This window comes from Mustelus asterias, unplaced genomic scaffold, assembly GCF_964213995.1.
Source record: "Mustelus asterias unplaced genomic scaffold, sMusAst1.hap1.1 HAP1_SCAFFOLD_106, whole genome shotgun sequence".
NCBI lineage: Eukaryota > Metazoa > Chordata > Chondrichthyes > Carcharhiniformes > Triakidae > Mustelus > Mustelus asterias.
This window is the reverse complement of record NW_027590150.1, coordinates 202,433-219,331: the sequence shown is the minus strand read 5'-3', so window position 1 is coordinate 219,331 and position 16,899 is coordinate 202,433. Positions and strand designations below refer to the sequence as shown.

At 46.1% G+C, this 16,899-nt stretch overlaps 3 protein-coding genes across 5 annotated transcripts in view; 1 reads left to right on the top strand and 2 right to left on the bottom strand.

The window, feature by feature from the left end:
• The window catches only part of LOC144484419 (uncharacterized), a 113,037-nt gene that overhangs the window by 47,093 nt on the left and 49,045 nt on the right, over positions 1-16,899 (top strand). The window lies entirely within an intron of this gene.
• LOC144484407 (uncharacterized) overlaps positions 1-16,899 on the bottom strand; it is an 82,434-nt gene that overhangs the window by 20,674 nt on the left and 44,861 nt on the right. The window lies entirely within an intron of this gene.
• Positions 260-15,903, bottom strand: LOC144484397 (uncharacterized). Of its 2 annotated transcripts, none has more exons than XM_078202917.1 (3): positions 15,841-15,903; positions 3,831-3,942; positions 260-1,628 (listed from the first exon to the last, which is right to left on the bottom strand). In XM_078202917.1, exon 3 carries the CDS (start codon positions 1,275-1,277, stop codon positions 267-269), a length of 1,011 nt encoding a protein of 336 aa, XP_078059043.1. In that variant the 5' UTR covers positions 1,278-1,628; positions 3,831-3,942; positions 15,841-15,903; the 3' UTR covers positions 260-266. The 2 variants fall into 2 exon arrangements, with proteins under 2 accessions (XP_078059043.1, XP_078059044.1); XM_078202918.1 differs by lacking the exon at positions 15,841-15,903 and adding an exon at positions 13,872-14,989.

The window sequence follows — 16,899 nt, the reverse complement described above, 5'->3', positions numbered from 1 at the left end:
GAGCAAGTGAATGGCCTCTCTCCAGTGTGACTTGGCTGGTGTTTTAGCAGGTTGAATGACTGAGTAAATCCCTTCCCACACTCGGAGCAGATAAATGGCCTCTCCCTATTATGAATTCTCTGGTGTTTCAGCAGGTCGGATGAATCAGTGAATCCCTTCCCACAATCAGAGCATCCTCCCCATTGACCAACTGTGAGAATGAACAAAATGCAGTCCTGGATGTAACTGAGAGCAGAAACAATAACAGCAGAATCCAACCCCTGGAATCACTCGTGAACTCGTTGGTGTCTCAGCAGCTGGGATGAAAGACTGAATCCCTTCCCACACTGAGAGCAGGTGAATGGCCTCTCCCCAGTGTGAACTCGCTGGTGTATCCGCAGGCTGGATAATCGAGTGAATCCCTTCTCACACTGAGAGCAGGTGAACGGCCTCTCCCCAGTGTGAATTCGCTGGTGTCTCAGCAGGTGGGATGACTGAGTGAATCCCTCCCCACACTGAGAGCAGGTGAATGGCCTCTCCCCAGTGTGAACTTCATGGTGTCTCTGCAGCTGGGATGACCGAGTGAATTCCTTCCCACACTGAGAGCAGGTGAATGGCCTCTCCCTAGTGTGAACTCGCTGGTGTCTCTGCAGCTGGTTTGACCAAGTGAATCCCTTCCCACACTGAGAGCAGGTGAATGGCCTCTCCCCAGTGTGAACCCGCTGGTGTATCCGCAGGCTGGATGAATCATAGAATCCCTTCCCACACTGAGAGCAGGTGAACGGCCTCTCCCCAGTGTGAACTCGCTGGTGTCTCAGCAGGCTGGATGGATTACAGAATCCCTTCTCACACTGAGAGCAGGTGAATGGCCTCTCCCCAGTGTGAACCCGCTGGTGTATCCGCAGGCTGGATGGATCACAGAATCCCTTCCCACACTGAGAGCAGGTGAACGGCCTCTCCCCAGTGTGAACTCGCTGGTGTGACTGCAGGATGGATAACCGAGTGAATCCCTTCCCACACTGAGAGCAGGTGAATGGCCTCTCCCCAGTGTGAACTCGCTGGTGTTTCTGCAGGGTGGATAACTGAGTGAATCCCTTCCCACACTGAGAGCAGGTGAACGGTCTCTCCCCAGTGTGAACTCGCTGGTGTGACTGCAGGATGGATAACCGAGTGAATCCCTTCCCACACTGAGAGCAGGTGAATGGCCTCTCCCCAATGTGGTTGCGCCGATGAACTTCCAGCTCATTTGGGTATCTGTATCTCTTCGCACAGTCCGCACATTTCCATGGTTTCTCCATGGTGCAGGTGTCCTTGCCTCTCCCTTGGGTGGACAATCAGTTGAAGCCTTGTTCACACACAGAACACGGGTACAGTCTCTCCCCGCTGTGAATGGTGTGATAGTTATTCAGGCTGTGTAACTGGTTAAAGCTCTTTAGTCAGTGCACTGGAAGACTCTCACTCCAGTGTGGCCGTGTGTTGGTGCTTTTCCAGTCACACTGATGTTTGAAATCTTTTCAAATCAACAGACTGGACAACCATTTCTCCTTCTAGATTCAAAGGCCGATGATATTCAGCTCCCATGGAATATGACTCTGTCAGATCTAGACGTGACGTTTGAGATTTCGGCCTGTGATTCCTCTTTCAATATCCTGTAAAACAAGTTTACAAAAGTCATCAGTATCAGTACAGGATAGAAATTCAGAACAGACAATTCTAGTTTCTATCGAACATTCTTTCCTATTTCAGTCCCAAGAAGCTGTAAATCGCCATCCCACACACTCTCCCTCCATTCTCACTCTGCTGTATCTAATATTCACCCTCCCAATTCTCCTGAAGGTGCTGATTGACAGATCCATGCTCACTGCTTCTTGTCCTGGACACAGAGACCATAACAAATAGGAGCTGCAGTCGGCCATTTGGCCCATCGAGCCTTTTAAACTATTCAATGAGATAATTCGTTCATCTACCTCAGCATCATTCTCCCAATAATAAACCCATATCCCTTGATATCCTCAATATCTAAAAACCAATCAATCGCTCTCTTGCAAGTAGTTGATGACTGAGGTTTCACTGTCCTCAGGGATTGAGAATTCCAAAGCTTTACCACATCCTTGAGTGAAGAAATCCCCCCACATCTTAGCTTTTGCTCCATCTTCTTGTCTGTTCCCCATAACCCTTGACACCCTTGTCAGTCAAAGATCTGTCTAACTGGAATATATTCAATGATCCTCAGCCTCCACTGGTCCCTGTAGAAGAGAAATCCAAAAGACTAACAGCCCTCTGAGGGAAGAGACGTCTGGAAATATATATATATACAGGGGGATCTTCATCAGTTGATCGGTTAAGGAAGTGAGCCGATGATTGGCAAATGGATTTCAGTACAAATAATACAGAGCACAGAGGCACAACCTCAGGCTAAAGGGACGATCCTTTAAAACAGAGATAAGGAGGAATTTCTTCAGCCAGAGAGTGGGGAATTTGTGGAACTCTTTGCCGCAGAAGGCTGTGGAGGCCGGGTCATTGACTGTCTTTAAGACAGAGATAGATAGGTTCTTGATTAATAAGGGGATCAGGGGTGATCGCAAAAAGGCAGGAGAATGGGGATGAGAAAAATATCTGCCATGATTGAATGGCGGAGCAGACTCAATGGGCCAAGTGGCCTAATTCTGCTCCTATGTCTTATGGTCTTAAGTGTGAGTGTTGCATTTTGGAAAGTCAAACCAGGGTAGGACTTATACAGTGAATGGTAAGGCCCTGGGGAGTGTTGAGGAACAGAGGAACCCAGGAGTACAAGTATATCGTTCGTTGAAAGTGATGTCACAGGTAGACAGAGTGGTGAAGAAGGCATTTAGCACACTGGCCTTCATCAGTCAGGGCACTGAGTATAGGAGTTGGGACATTATGTTATAGTTGTATGAGTCGTTGGTGAGGCTGCACTTGGAGTATTGTGGACAGTTTTTGTAACCCTGTTATAGGAAAAACATTGATAAACTGTAAAGAGTGCAAAGAAGATTTATGAGGATGTTGCCGGGACTAATGGGTCTGAATGATCATGAGAGGTTGGACAGGCTCGGGTTTATTCCTTCGAATGTTGGAGAATGTGGGGTGACTATATTGAGGTGTATTAAATAATGAGGGGCATAGATAGGATGAACCCACATTGTCTTTTTGCCAGGGTCGGGGAATTGAAAACTAGAGGACATAGATTTAATATGAGAGGGGAAAGATTAAAAGGGACCTGAGGGGCAACTTCTTCATGCAGAGGGTGATGTGTACATGGATTGAGCTGCCAGAGAAAGTGGTTGAATGTTCAAACAGCAGGTTTAAACATTTAAAAAGCATTTGGATAAGTACATATCTCTCTAATCCTTTCCAATTCATGAGCCAAACACGGGCATTTGGGACTAGCTGGGAGGGCACCATGGTTGGCATGGATCAGTTGGGCCTAAGGGCCTGTTTCCGTGCTGTATTGCTCTATGACTCTATGTGCTGGCTGCATCAGCATCTACTGCCCATAACTCATTGCCCTTGAACTGAGTGGCTTGCATTGCTGGGGGATGTGGTAGATTTCCTTCTTTAAAGGACATTATTAAATCAGATGGATTTTTACAACAATTGTCATCAATGGACTTCCAATTCTAGATTTTTACTGAATTCAAATTTCAACATCTGCCACTGTGGGATTCGAACCCAGGGTTCACAGTGCATTGCCCTGGATCCCTGTATTACTAATCCAATAACACTATCACTGCACCATTGCCTGCCCATCCATGGTAAAGGAGTCACAGTAGCCCGAGATCCATGGAATCAGAGCATGCTCTAAATTTAACTTAATGCTCAGTAGCACTCACCCCAAAACCATTTCACTGTTTTCAACATTTTAAATCCGCTGGAGTCTACATCTGCAAAGATCTCAGAGAGATTGGTGTCCGGGAAAAATGTTGCAATCTTCAAATCTTGTCCCTGTAAATGAGGAAAGTTATAGGTGTAATTCAAGGTTAGAAATTCAAGACAGACAAACATTTCTTTTGGTCTGAGTTTGCTGTGTGTAAATCTTTCCCTTCTAATCCCCTGTAAAAGGAGTTTCCAAAATCCATCAGCATCTGTCCAGAACAGAAATTCCAAACATTCACTCCTCCTTTAACCTGGCACAGAATTACTTCAGCTGGGACAAAATTGCAGTGGAGGCAGTTCAGGGAAGATCCAGTTGGTTGATTCCTGAAATGAGGGGTTTTATCTTTCAGGTTGAGCAGCTTGGGCCTGTGCTCTTTGGAGTTTAGAAGACTGAGAAGTAATCCTATTGAAATATCTGGGAATTTAAGGGCGGCATGGTGGCTAGCACTGCTGCCTCACAGCGCCAGGGTCCCAGGTTCAATTCCGGCCTTGGGTCACTGTCTGTGTGGAGTTTGCACATTTTCTGTGCACTGTCTGTGTGGGTTTCCTCCAGGTGCTCTGGTTTCCTCCCACAGTCCAAAGACTGTGGTTCGGTGGATTGGCTATGCTAAATTGACCCTCGTGTCAAATGCATGGGGTTGTGGGGATGGGGCTTGGGTGGGATTGTGGTCGGCACAGACTCGATGGGCCAAATGGCCTGCTTCTGCACTGTAGGGATTCTGTGATTCATATGATATAAGGTGCTTGACAAGGTAGATGCTGAGAGGATGTTTCCTCAGGTGTGGGAATCAAGTAAAAATAAAGGATCTCAAATTTAAGATGAAGATGAAGAGAGATCTTTTCTCTCAGCGGGTTGTTGATCTTTGGAACTCTGTCTTCACCAGTGAGGATTGGAGGCAGGTCATTGAATATATTCAAAGCTGAGGTTTTGATCCACAAGAGAGTTAAGGGTATGGACGGGCTGGGGGTAGCAAAGTAGACATGATCTTATTGAATGATGCAGCAGGCTCGATGGGCCGAATGACGGGCTCCTGTTTCGAATTCTTATTCCGATGTTCTTGGATAGCTGCGCATGCGCCCTGCTACCTATTGTCCCTCTGAAGATAGAGGTTCTGAACCAGCCCCCGAAACCACGCCCATTGTGACCCGTCACAGACAGCAGCGCATGTGCCCTCCTTCCCCGCTGAAACAAGATGGCGGCCGATAACCGGGGCCTGTTCCCGAGATAAAAGCCTGGGAGCTGTAAACCCGGGACCTGCAGGGTCTGATTCGGGCCGTGCAGCCTACAGCGGATGTTTGTGAAGCCTCCGCTCGCTCCCTCCCTACCCCAACTCCCGGCTCCACTTCTCCCGCAGCCCAACCGACTCACCCGCTGAAAAAAGCATCTCCCGCATTCAGGACTCTGAGCAGTGACACTGCGCATGCCCCAGATACAGCACTGCGCCTGCGCAATAGGCTCCTGTGGAATGACTATAGAACATAGAACATTACAGCGCAGTACAGGCCCTTCGGCCCTCAATGTTGCACCGACCTGTGAAACGAATCTAAACCCATCCAACCTACACTATTCCAATCTCATCCATATGTTTATCCAATGACCCTTTAAATGCCCTTCATGTTGACGAGTCCACTACTGTTGCAGGCAGGCATTCCACACCCTTACTACTCTCTGAGTAAAGAACCTACCTCTGACATCTGATCTATATCTATCACCCCTCAATTTAAAGCTATGCCCCCTCGTGCTAGCCATCATCATCCGAGGAAAAAGGCTTACACTGTCCAACCTATCTAATCCTCTGATCATCTTGAATGCCTCTATTAAGTCACCTCTTAAACTTCTTCTCTCCAACGAAAAAAGTCTCAAGTCACTCAGCCTTTCCTCATAAGACCTTCCCACCATACCAGGCAACATCCTGGTAAATCTCCTCTGCACCCTTTCCAATGCTTCCACATCCTTCCTATAATGCGGCGACCAGAACTGTACGCAATAGTCCAAGTGCGGCTGCACCAGAGTTTTGTACAGCTGCAACATGACAGCATGGCTCCGAAACTCAATCCCTCTTCTAATAAAAGCTAACACACTGTACGCCTTCTTAGCAACCCTATCAATCTGGGTGCCAACTTTCAGGGATCTATGCACATGGACATCGAGATCTCTCTGCTCATCCACACTACCAAGTATCTTACCATTAGCCCAGTACTCTGTATTCCTGTTACTCCTTCCAAAGTGAATCACCTCACACTTTTCCACATCAAACTCCATTTGCCACCTCTCAGCCCAGCACTGCAGCTTATCTATGTCCCTCTGTAACCTGCAACATCCTTCCACACTGTCCTCAACTCCACCGACTTTAGTGTCATCCGCAAATTTACTAACCCATCCTTCTACGCCCTCATCCAGACCATTTATAAAAATGACAAACAAAAGTGGCCCCAAAACAGATCCTTGCGGTACACTAGTAACTGAACTCCAGGATGAACATTTCCCATCAACCACCACCCTCTGTCTTCTTACAGCTCGCCAATTTCTGATCCAAATCTCAAAATCACCCTCAATCCCATGCCTCCGTATTTTCTGCAATAGCCTACCGTGGGGAACTTTATCAAACGCTTTACTTAAATCCATAAACACCACATCAACTGCTTTACCCTCATCCACCTCTTTGGTCACCTTCTCAAAGAACTCAATAAGGTTTGTGAAGCACAACCTTCCCTTCACAAAACCGTGCTGACTATCCCTAATCAAATTATTAATTTCTAGATGATTATAAATCCTATCTCTTCTAATCCTTTCCAAAACTTTGCCCACAACAGAAGTAAGGCTCACTGGTCTATAATTACCAGGGTTGTCTCTACTCCCCTTCTTGAACAAGGGGACAACATTTGCTATTCTCCAGTCTTCTGGCACTATTCCTGTAGACAATGACATAAAAATCAAAGCCAAAGGCTCTGCAATCTCCTCCCTAGCTTCCCAGCGAATGCTAGGATAAATCCCATCCGGCCCAGGGGACTTATCTATTTTCACACTTTCCAGAATTGCTAACACCTCCTCCTTATGAACCTCAATCCCGTCTAGTCCAATAGCCTGTATCTCAGTATTCTCTTCGACAACATTGTCTTTTTCCTGTGTGAATACTGACGAAAAATATTCATTTAGCGCCTCTCCTATCTCTTCAGACTCCACGCACAACTTCCCACTACTGTCCTTGACTGGCCCTAATCTTACCCTAGTCATTCTTTTATTCCTGACATACCTGTAGAAAGCGTTAGGATTTTCCTTGATCCTACCTGCCAAAGACTTCTCATGTCCCCTCCTGGCTCTTCTTAGCTCTCTCTTCAGCTCCTTCCTGGCGAACTTGTAACTCTCAAGCGCCCTTACTGAGCCTTCACGTCTCATCTTTACATAAGTCTCCTTCTTCCTCTTCACAAGAGATTCAACTTCTTTAGTAAACCACGGTTCCCCCGCTCGACCACTACCTCCTTGCCTGACAGGTACATACTTATCAAGGACACGCAGTAGCTGTTCATTGAACAAGCTCCACATTTCAATTGTGCCCATCCCCTACAGATTTCTTCCCCATCCTGTGCATCCTAAATCTCACCTAATCGCATCATAATTTCCTTTCCCCCAGCTATAATACTTGCCCTGCGGTGTATACCTATCCCTTTCCATTGCTAAAGTAAACGTAACCGAATTGTGGTCACTATCACCAAAGTGTTCACCTACCTCCAAATCTAACACCTGGCCTGGTTCATTACCCAGTACCAAATCCAATGTGGCCTCGCCTCTTGTTGGTCTATCTACATACTGTGTCAGCAAACCCTCCTGCACACATTGGACAAAAACTGACCCATCTAAAGTACTCGAACTATAGCATTTCCAGTCAATATTTGTAAAGTTAAAGTCCCCCATAACAACTGCCCTGTTACTTTCGCTCCTATCCAGAATCATCTTTGCAATCTTTTCCTCTACATCTCTGGAACTTTTCGGAGACCTATAGAAAACTCCCATCAGGGTGACCTCTCCTTTCCTGTTTCTAACCTCAGCCCATACTACCTCAGTAGACGAGTCCTCATCAAACATCCTTTCTGCCACCGTAATACTGTCCTTGACTAACAATGCCGCACCTCCTCCTCTTTTACCACCTTCCCTGATCTTACTGAAACATCTAAACCCCGGAACCTGCAACAACCATTCCTGTCCCTGCTCTATCCATGTCCCCGAAATGGCCACAACATCGAAGTCCCAGGTACCAGCCCATGCTGCAAGTTCACCCACGTTATTCCGGATGCTCCTGGCATTGAAGTAGACACACTTCAAAGCACCTTCCTGCCTGCCGGTACACTCCTGCGACCTTGAAATCTTATTCATCACCTCACCACTCACATCCTCCTGTACACTGGAGCAGAAATCCAGGTTCCCACCCCCCTGCCGAATTAGTTTAAACCCTCCCGAAGAGCATTAGCAAATTTCCCCCCCAGGATATTAGTACCCCTCTGGTCCAGGTGAAGACCATCCCGTTTGTAGAGGTCCCACCTACCCCAGAATGAGCGCCAATTATCCAGGTATCTAAATCCTTCCCTCCTGCACCATTCCTGTAGCCACGTGTTCAACTGCTCTCTCTCCCTATTCCTCTCCTCACTAGCACGTGGCACGGGTAACAAACCAGAGATAACAACTCTATTTGTTCTCGCTCTAAGCTTCCACCCTAACTCCCTGAATTTCTGCCTTACATCCCCATCTCTTTTCCTACCTATGTCATTGGTGCCTGTGTGGACCACAACTTGGGGCTGGTCCCCTTCCCCCTTAAGGATCTTGAAAACACGATCCGAGACATCAAAGACCCTGGCACCTGGGAGGCAACACACCAGCCGCGAGTCCCTCTCGCTCTCACAGAATCTCCGATCTGTCCCCCTAACTATGCAGTTCCCAATGACTAATGCTCTACTCTTCCCCCCCTTTCCCTTCTGAGCAACAGGGACAGACTCTGTGCCAGAGACCTGTACCCCATGGCTTACCCCTGGTAAGTCGCCCTCCCCAACAGGATCCAAAACGGTATACTTGTTATACAGAGGAACGGCCACAGGGGATCGCTGCACTGTCTGCTTCTTACCCTTTCTAACAGTCACCCAAGTATCCTCATTCCTAGGAGTATGAACCTCCCTGTAGCTTTTATCTATAACTGTCTCTGCCTCCCGAATGATCCTGAGTTCATCCAGTTCCAACTCCAGATCCCTAACACAGTCTTCAAGGAGCTGGAATTGGGTGCACTTCCTGCAGGTGTACTCAGCTGGGACACTAATGGTGTCCCTCACCTCACACATCCCACAGGAGGAACATTGCACTGCCTGCACTGACATCCCTGCTAACTTCCCGAACTAATAAATGAAAGAGAAAAGAAAAAGAAAAAGAAAGCTCACCTGCTCTCACGCAGAGTCTTTTTTTTTAGGTTAGAGGAGGAGGGAGGGTGGGAGACTCTACACGTGTAGAGTCTCGGGTTACCTCCCCGTTCAAATTTAGTGGGCAAAAAAAAAACCGTCCCAGGTCTCCCTACGGCTGACTTCCCGTTTCCTGTTTCTCAGGAAAAAAACAACTCCGAAAAAAGTAAGTAAAAATAAATTCAGCTTATCTTCCAGTTCTGCCCTCCAAAAATCACTCCCCTCTCTGCCCGCTTCACCGGAAGAATAGGGCACGTTCACAACCGCAGGGGCACCTGGGAATTAACAGCGCCATTGTCAATCAAAAACATAATAGAAAATTATCTTGTGCAATTGAGATCAATTAATTTTTAAAAATACATTCCTCTGAATTTGTGCACTGCCATTCTCTATTTCTAAAATTGATTTAAACCAGTGCTCTCCTGTGGGAATACCCCGAGTTTTTAAAACATTTCTCACTGGTTTCCCCCCTCCCCCCCCTCTCTGCTCTCCTGAAGGTGCTCATACTGATTGGGTAAATCCCCCAGAAACTGGTTTATTTCACTTTCTTTCTCCTGAGACTGAATATTCTGTTTTATGCAATGATACATCACAGATGGAAACCATTTGGCTCACGTTTCCATGCTGTAAACCTCTGTGACTCTATCCTGCCCAGCCGGGCTCTCTTTAAGATCGATCCAATTAATTCCACAGCCCTGCTGGCAGAGTCAGAACAATGTATATTTACTGCAGCAATGCAGGAGGTAAATAGAGAATGTTTTTCGTTGTATATTTCTCAGACACACACCCCTGGAAAGATCAATCGGCTGGTGGACCAAGCAAATATTAAGGTTCCACTTAAAATTAAAACAGAAGGTACAGAGAAAAAACAGCAGTTACCAGGGCCGAGTTGATGGTCAAAATGATGGTGCTGAGCTGCCTTTAGAAAATAACCAGCAATCCAACAAGTCACTCACAATATTGAATCAAACAAAATTGATCAAAGATTCAGATAAAGTATTCTGTTTTCCAACATGATGCTGTGATATTTTGTGATGGTTTCAATGTTCTCAAAATTACTTGGTGTAGTCCTGGTTTATTTAATACTCACTCCCACCCATCGCTGTCCATGAAGCACATTACCCCCACTCTGATTCTCCATCCCATCAGAGACAACTCAGTCACTGACTGGAAATTAGGGCTTTTAATGAGAGCTCTGATAACCGAGAATGCACCGTAGGCAGAATCAACCCGAGCTAACAAACCCCAGACAGTGAACATTATCCCCCAGACCCGAATATAAAACAGTGAACATTATCCCCCCCAGACCCAAATATAAAACAGTGAACATTATCCCCCCCAGACCCGAATATAAAACAGTGAACATTATCCCCCCCAGACCCGAATATAAAACAGTGAACATTATCCCCCAGACCCGAATATAAAACAGTGAACATTATCTCCCCCAGACCCGAATATAAAACAGTGAACATTATCCCCCAGACCGAATATAAAACAGTGAACATTATCCCCCCCAGACCCGAATAAAGAACAGTGAACATTATCCCCCAGACCCGAATATAAAACAGTGAACATTATCCCCCCCAGACCCGAATATAAAACAGTGAACATTATCCCCCAGACCCGAATATAAAACAGTGAACATTATCCCCCAGACCTGAATATAAAACAGTGAACATTATCCCCCCCAGACCCGAATATAAAACAGTGAACATTATCCCCCCCAGACCCGAATATAAAACAGTGAACATTATCACCCCCAGACCCGAATATAAAACAGTGAACATTATCCCCCAGACCCGAATATAAAACAGTGAACATTATCACCCCCAGACCCGAAGATAAAACAGTGAACATTATCCCCCCCCCAGACCCGAATACAAAACAGTGAACATTATCCCCCCCCCAGACCCGAATATAAAACAGTGAACATTATCCCCCAGACCCGAATATAAAACAGTGAACATTATCCCCCCCAGACCCGAATATAAAACAGTGAACATTATCCCCCCCAGACCCAAATATAAAACAGTGAACATTATCCCCCCCAGACCCGAATATAAAACAATGAACATTATCCCCCAGACCCAAATATAAAACAGTGAACATTATCACCCCCAGACCCGAATATGAAACAGTGAACATTATCCCCCCCAGACCCGAATATAAAACAGTGAACATTATCCCCCAGACCCGAATATAAAACAGTGAACATTATCCCCCAGACCCGAATATAAAACAGTGAACATTATCCCCCCCAGACCCGAATATAAAACAGTGAACATTATCCCCCCCAGACCCGAATATAAAACAATGAACATTATCCCCCCCAGACCCGAATATGAAACAGTGAACATTATCACCCCCAGACCCAAATATGAAACAGTGAACATTATCACCCCCAGACCCGAATATAAAACAGTGAACATTATCCCCCAGACCCAAATATAAAACAGTGAACATTCTCCCCCAGACCCGAATATAAAACAGTGAACATTATCCCCCCCAGACTCAAATATAAAACAGTGAACATTATCCCCCCCCAGACCCGAATATAAAACAGTGAACATTATCCCCCCCAGACCCAAATATAAAACAATGAACATTATCTCCCAGACCCGAATATAAAACAGTGAACATTATCCCCCAGACCCGAATATAAAACAGTGAACATTATCCCCCAGACCCGAATAGAAAACAGTGAACATTATCCCCCCCAGACCCGAATATAAAACAGTGAACATTATCCCCCAGACCCGAATATAAAACAGTGAACATTATCCCCCCCAGATTTGAATATAAAATGGTGAACATTACAGTGCCGGCTCGCCCAGTAAATGGCTGACAGAATAAAACAGCATATTCCTTGATTTGTTCATAATGGGTCGTGATTTCCTTTTCAGCAGCCCACACTCACAAAACCAAAAATACAATGTTTACTGTGATTACAGATTGGGCAGCACTTGCTGAACAATCCTGAGTGTGCTAATAGCTACACTCAATCAATTGAAGATAATCAGTCGAGTTCATAATACGGCTCAGTTATATTTGCGAGAAGTGACTGACATACATACATACGCAGCGATCCTTTCCCTGCAAACAAAAGCCTTGCACCTTTTTTGAATTTCCCAGAAGCTTGAGAAACCCACAGTCTCCTATTGGTTTCTCCATGGCAAAGCTTCAAGTCAATGAGAGTCCACCAATTAGCACCCTTTTCTCCTGTAGTATAAATTGCAATCATTTAAAATTTGGCATTCTTCCGTTTGTCCTGATGAGTGCATGCTGAAAAGATTCAGCAACATGTCTCTCTTGTCAGCAATATTCAAGTTCAGTACCAACAAGTATCTGTGCATTGTTTTATGTTCCTTGATAATTTAATGTGATCGTGGAAGTGTCACTGTGAAGAATGTGTAAGTCAGTAAGAATTGTCAGCATTTTCTCATTGGAAATCTTAATCAGTGGAATCTTTCAGACACTGAATTGTAGTTTGTACCAAATGTCAATTTCAGATTGAAGGAAAATGTATTATAAACAAGTTCCTGAATAAAACAAAAAAAAATCACAGATAGTACGTTTAAAAGGGGACACAACAGCCCTGAAAATCAGTGACATCTCAGAATATTAAAGCAGAATTCCAGTTGTAGGGATTGTTAATGTCAGCAGAAACAAACCAATATTGTCAGAATATCAATCCTGAATGTGATTAACAGCAGCAGTAACTGCAAAACCTAACTCCTGCTGACAATTGTGAACTTGCAGAGGTGTCAGCAAGTGGGATGACCGAGTGTATCCCTTCCCACACACAGAGCAGGCGAATGGCCTCTCCCCAGTGTGGGTGAGCTCATGTAAATGCAGGCTGCCAGACTGAGTGAATCCCTTCCCACACATGGAGCAAGTGAATGGTCTCTCCCCAGTGTGAGTGCGTTGATTTGCAGTGAGGATTGATAACTGCCTGAAACTCTTTCCACAGTATGTGCAAATAAATGGCTTCTCCTCAGTGTGAATTCACTGATGTGACAGGAGGCCGGATGAATTGGTGAATTCCCTCCCACACGTGGAACAGGTGAACGGCCTTTCCCCAGTGTGAACTCGCTTGTGTGCACTGAGGTTGGATGAAGACCTGAACCTCTTTCCACAGGAAAGCTGAACGGTCTCTCCTCTGTGTGAACTCGCTGGTGTGACAGCAGGTTAGATGACAGAGTGAATTTCTACCACACACAGAATAGGTGAATGGCTTCTCCCCTGTGTGAATTCGCTGGTGTGATCAAAGACCGGATGGTCCAGCAATTCCTTCCCACACAAGGAGCAGGTGAACGATCTCTCCCCAGTGTGAACTCGCTGATGTACACCGAGGTTGGATGAATATGAGAACCCCTTTCCACAGGTGGAGCAGCTGTACAGCCTCTCCTCAGTGTGAATTTGTTGGTGTAACAGCAGGTGGGATGAGGTAGTGAATCTTTTCCCACACACGGAGCAGGTGAATGGCCTCTCTCCAGTGTGACTGTGTCTATGGTTTTCCAGCAAGTATGGATAATTGAATTCTTTACCACAATCCTCACATTTCCACGGTGCAGGTGACTTTGTGTCTCTCCAGGTTGGATGATCAGTTGAAGCCTTATCCACACACGGACCACGTTTATGGTTACTTCTCACTGTGAATGGTGTGATTTTTTTCAGGCTGTGTAACCGGTTAAAGCTCTTTTCAGTCAGTTCACTGGAACACTCTCACTCGGGGGTGTGTGTCTCGGGTCTTTTTCTGCCACATTGAATTTTTAAAATTTTCTTCCACTGACAAAACAGGCAATGATTTCTCCCTCCACTGTAAAAAGCAATCATACTGAGGTCATGATGAATCAAATGGTTCTGCAGACCTTGACCTAAAGTTTAGTTTGAGTTTCCTGTCTGTGAATCCTCCTCTTCTAGTTCCCTGCAAAAAGAGCTTAAAAAACGAATTCATAACAGACAATTCGAGTTTCCATGGAACACTTCTTCATCTCATTTATCTTGAGCTATAATCTCCATCCCACACACTCTCTCTTGTCCCTGGTCTAAATCAAACTCCTTGCCCCATCTCCACCATTTCATGTCTCCACTCTGAGACCAGCTCCCTCTGCCTTGTCACTCTGGCTGGATTCAGTTCTCCAGACCATGTGCAGATTGACTGTACAACCAAGGAGTCAATTATTTTCTTTTAAGGTCAGGGGACATGAAGTCCCACCGACTCTGTTGTTACCACAATGGCCACACGTCCCCTGCTCACCACTGAAACAACACGGTGACCGTTAACACGGACCTGTTCCGAGGAAAGGCTCCATTTTATTTGTGCCACAGCACCAGGGGAATTACCTCCTGCACAGGCACAAAGGTATCATCAGTCACAGGAAGTAATGGCAGCTGGTGTCTCAAACCTCATTTTAACATTTGCTCCCAGATATTCTAAATTACATTTGAAATACAAACTGACTTCTGGCATTATGGAGTAAATTAAAACATAATCATTTTCAGAATGACCATTCCCGAGAATCAATTCCCAAATCAGTAATATTAAAATTCTCATCAGAAATACATTGGAAAAATGGCTATTTTAATGGACATTTTCACAAACGCTATAAAAATGATTCTTCAAAACAAATTAATATTTTCTTCAACAGATGAATAATAATATTTTAATAAAACAACCACCCAATGAGGATCCTGACTCAGGATTTCTGAGCTTCATTGACCACTAACTGAACCAGCCGGGAATTGTCTCCACAAAACTTCCCCAACTCTCTCCCGGGAAAAAGCTGCAAACCCGGGAGCTGCAGCTTTTTACTGGGGGTGTTGGGGCCTCCAGCGGGTGTTTGTGAATCCTCCCCGCCCACCTCCCAGGGTTCCCTTCCTTCCCAGAGATCAGAGTCCTCATTGATTTGAGGCCAAAGTGTAACCTCTTATTTATTGTCCCCCTCCCCCATCCTCTGATGTGAACCATCCTCCAGTGGCTGAGCCAGGATGGGGCCGTTAACCTGGGCCTGTTCCCGGGAGGGAGGGAGGGAGAAGCCCCGCAGCTGCAAACCAGGGAGCTGACAATGATTCTGAAGGGTTTGCGGATCCACAAAGTGTTTCCAAATCCTCCCAGCCACCGCCTAACGCTGACTCCGCTTCTCCGGGACAAGGACAGCAATGACACTGCGCATGCTCCACATCACAATGCCCGGGAGCTGATTGACGGCAGCTCCGGACCAATAGGAGGAGGGGGCGGGGCTGGAGGACCGAGCACAAGCGGCTGGTCCTCCAACCAATCAGACTGAATCGGGGCGGAGGGGGCTGAGCATGGAGCTCCCTCTGTCTGCGCGCGCGCTCGGCCGCACACTGTCAAGATGGCGGTCGTTCACCCCGGGCCTGAATCGGGGGAAAAGCCCGAACAACCTTTCAACGGTTCAAATATCGAATTCGAGCTTCCTATTGGGGGCTTGCGGCCTACACGGGACTTTTATGAAGCCTCCAAGTCCGCCCACCCACCGGCTCCATCACTCATTCCTGATTTACCCGGTGTTATCGCCCGGACTGAATATTTCCTCAACCGCCTCAATCCTCAGTGATCGGCACTGCGCATGCTCCAGATCCCCACAGTGCAACTCGCCCTCAGCCCCGCCCCTCATTCACTCCGATTGGTTGGAGGACCAGCCGCTGTCGCTCGGTCCTCCAGCCCCGCCCCCTCATTCATTCTGAATGTTTTGTCTTCTCCCAAAACCCAAGGCCATCTTTCCCAGAACTCCACATTTGAATTCTTCAATCAGGTTTCTGCCTTGCCACATTACTGAAACAGCTCTTATCAAAGTCCGCACTGACATCCTATGTGACTGCAACAAAAATGAACTTTCCCTTTTTATCCTCGACCTATTTGCAGCCTTTGGCAAGGTCGCCCACATCATTCTGCTCCATCCCTCTCCACTATCGTCCAGCTGGGTGGGGCTACTCTCTCCTGGTTCGACATGGGCGGCACGGTGGCACAGTGGTTAGCACTGCTGTCTCAAGCACCAGGGACTCGGGTTCGATTCTGGGTCACTGTCTGTGTGGGTTTCCTCCGGATGTTCTGGTTTCCTCCACAGTCCAAAAGATGTACTGGTTAGCATTGACCATGCCAAATTCTCCCTCAGTGTACCCAAACAGGCACAGGAATGTGGCGACTCGGGGATTTTCATAGTAACTTCATCGCAATGTTAATTGTTAAGCCTACTTGTGAAACTAATAAATAAACATTAAACTTTAAACCTATTCTTCTCTCTTTAATCAGAGTCAGAGAATCACTTATAATATCTTCCCTTCCCATTCCCACACTTACCTCTGGTGTCTCCAGAGCTCCAGCCTTAGCCTCTTATTTCTTATCAACATATTCCCATCAGTGACATCATCTGAAAACAGTGTCAGTTTTCACATTTACTCTGTTAAAGAGACAATATAAATGTAGAGTGTTGTTATTGTCTGACAATGATAGATCAGGAATATCACAAACATTTTAAATGTTCATTCCACATTTCTATTTCTTCTCAAAGTCTCAGTTAGGAACAGATCCCAATTTAACACCAATCTCTGACTTGACATCAC